Consider the following 3,201-nt stretch of genomic DNA (forward strand, 5'->3'; position numbering starts at 1 on the left):
GAATCGTTAAATAACTCCTTGACTCTAAATCCAACGCAATACACTTTCAATAGAACACTCAATAAGACGTATGTATTAGCCGCCAATCAAACATGTTTCATTGCCAAATTACCTTTCGCGCAAATCATACCTCAAAATTTGACCATGGCAATATTTGATATGGACAGCTTACAAGACGTAATTGATAAGAATGGTTTATATTTTCATCACGCCGATCTGTCACATGTACATATCACCGTGAACAGGGTGACCATTTATAACGTTCGCAGCTCTTTCCCGCGTCACGGGTCAAAATTGTTTTACACGACCCTTGAGTCACTAGGATTGGACACGCGTAATTCCCTAACATTTGATGCTTTTAATAAAGATCGGACAGTATGTTTCTTTAACTTTGTGACGGAGGACGTGCACAATGCCATCCCTCTGGATAAATCAGGAAATCTAAGAATTGATCTGTCCTTTGCTAAGGGACGTAATCACAACCGCGTCATCATGTTTTTCGCCGACACTACTGGTGTCATAGAAATTGATCATTATCGTCACGTTCGCTGCATTGTCCGCGCATAAGCCGTCATGAATGCACGTGAAATACAAGCCGGTCTAGCAGGCATCTTGCGCGATCGAGTTTATTTTTTAGGCTGTCACGACCGTCGCCGTGTGACAGAACTGATAAATCTTGCCAGAAAACAGGCGAAGCCATGCGTTTTCATTCTAAATACATTGAGTGACTCAAAGACCATGGGTCACTGGATTACTGTTTATCTTAATTTTCAAAGTCAGACCATAGGCTATTATGATAGCTATAACTTACATCCCAAATACAATTCCGCTGTCTTACATCATTTTATGCAAACTTGTCCACTTATGAAAATTAGCACATTAAATTATCGACTTCAGGGGTTGAATTCCCTCGTGTGTGGCATTTATTGCATGTTCTTTTGCCTTCTACTGAGTTGGCATACATTAAAACGTGCAATATGCATTATTCACGTCATCTTCAAAAAGCATCAATATCTATATAATGACCAAAAAAATTACTCGTATGGCTTACGTAATATTTCGTAAAATGCCCCATTGCATGCCTACGTTTCGCCCAGCCGGCAACCGAGCGAGATGTCATAACATCTGTAAAGCGGTAATAAGGTAGATGGGGATGGGAAAGGGGCGGGGTGTGGGAAAGGGGTCAATATGGGGTAATTGCTGACGGATAAGCGCCACTTCGCCATCGCCTCTCAACCCAGTCGGACGTCGAAGCCTCATCTCCAAGAATGGAGCAAACTGACAAACATTTCATCTTGAGAAGCGCGGGTGAGTACACCATTGGGAAAGGGAGGGGAAAATAAATTCACAAGCCAAATTGCGAATGGGGCATCTGGTGGCAATTTTACAACTACTGGGAAAGTCACGTGTTACACCTCCCAAGCCAGTTACAGTGTCACGTTTAGAATTGACAGCCGTCACAATGTTAGTGAAAGTGAGCAATTTCCTGTGTAATGAGTTAGAATATAAAGACATCACTGACAGCAAGGTGATTCTGGGATACATTGCAAATGAAAGCAAAAGGTTCCACATATTTGTTGCCAATCGAATGCAGAAGATCAGAGACTACACTGTTCCATTAGACTGGAGGTATATAGAAACTAATCACAATCCAGCTGATTATGCCTCCAGAGGATTGACTGCTCAAAAGTTGAAAGAATGTACATTGTGGTGGAAGGGTCCAGAGTTTCTCTCAAACAATGAAGCACTGTTGTCATCCACTGAACACATTGACCCAGAGGTGAAAGAAGTCTCAGTCTACAGTACAAATACCAAGATCTTACAACAAGAGAATGTCCTGAACAGACTGGAATACTTTTCAAGTTGGTTCAAAGCAAAAAGAGCAATTGCACTCATTCTTCCATACAAGATGATTCTAAAGGAACGTATAACACAGAAGTCAAAAGGCAAGACATGCCTGAAATCTAATGGTATGAAGAAGCACTACACTCCTGTTAACATTCAAGAAATACAGGAAGCATGTGATCACATTCTGTGGATGGTGCAAGATCAATGCTTCCGTAATGAGATGCATGTACTAAAGAGAAAGGAGCCTGATGGCAAGAAATCTGTGGTAGGCAAGAAAAGTTCTTTGTGGTCTTTAAATCCCTTTGTGGATGACAACAATTTGCTGAGAGTTGGTGGTCGTATTAGAAGAGCCACACTCCATGAGGACATCAAACACCCACTCATACTGCCCAGACACGGACATGTAACCAACCTTGTGATTAACTACTTCCATTAAGAAAGTGGGCATTCTGGACGTGGTATGACCTTAAATACCACCAGACAAACTGGCCTTTGGATTATAGGTGCTCGGTTAGTGATGAAGTGTATAACCTGTCGCAAACTCAGAGGTTCAACATGTGAGCAGAAAATGGCAGATTTACCAAAGGATAGACTTGAACCTGCACCACCCTTTACATATAGTGCTGTAGATTATTTTGGCCCATTCTATATCAAAGATAGAAGATCAGAATTAAAACGCTCGGGTGTCCTGTCCACTTGTCTAGCCTCAAAGGCTATTCATAATGAGACTTCTAACTCTATGACAACAGACTCCTTTATTAATGCCTATATGAGATTTGTAAGTAAAAGAGGCACAGTGAGAGAGTTGCGCTCAGACAGGGGAAGCAACTTCATTGGTAGCAAAAATGAACTTAATGCAGCCTTAGAAGAAATGGGTGACTTAATATCTCAAGAGAATTGCTGAAGAGTAACGGTGACTTCGTGAGATTTAAGATGAATGCTCCACATGCAAGTCACATGGGTGGAGTCTGGGAGAGAATGATTCGCACTGTAAGGAACACACTCTCATCCCTGCTTGTGAAAAATGCTCAGCAACTAATAGATGAGTTGTTGAGAACCTTGATGACAGAGGTAGAGGCAATAGTCAACAGTCGTCCTTTGACTTACATAGACACAACGACTCCAGACTCTTTAGAGCCTTTCTCTCCAAGTCAAGTTCTGACACGGAAGTCCTACGTAGTCCTGCCACCCCTTGGTAATTTTGTACCTCAAGATATATATACTGTCGACGACAATGGAGACACATGCATTACTTATCAAATGAGTTTTGGAGAAGATGAAGAACAGAGCTCCTGTCACTTCAAACAGAAAGAAGTAGACAAAACTCAGAAGAAATCTCAAGGTGGATGATGT

At 41.6% G+C, this 3,201-nt stretch overlaps 1 protein-coding gene across 1 annotated transcript; it reads left to right on the top strand.

The window, feature by feature from the left end:
- Positions 1-1,363: 1,363 nt before the first annotated feature.
- LOC135108198 (uncharacterized) lies at positions 1,364-2,284 on the top strand. The gene has a single exon (XM_064018973.1). The coding sequence runs from the start codon at positions 1,364-1,366 to the stop codon at positions 2,282-2,284; it is 921 nt and encodes a 306-aa protein (XP_063875043.1).
- Positions 2,285-3,201: the final 917 nt, after the last annotated feature.

This window comes from Scylla paramamosain, chromosome 16 (assembly GCF_035594125.1).
Source record: "Scylla paramamosain isolate STU-SP2022 chromosome 16, ASM3559412v1, whole genome shotgun sequence".
NCBI lineage: Eukaryota > Metazoa > Arthropoda > Malacostraca > Decapoda > Portunidae > Scylla > Scylla paramamosain.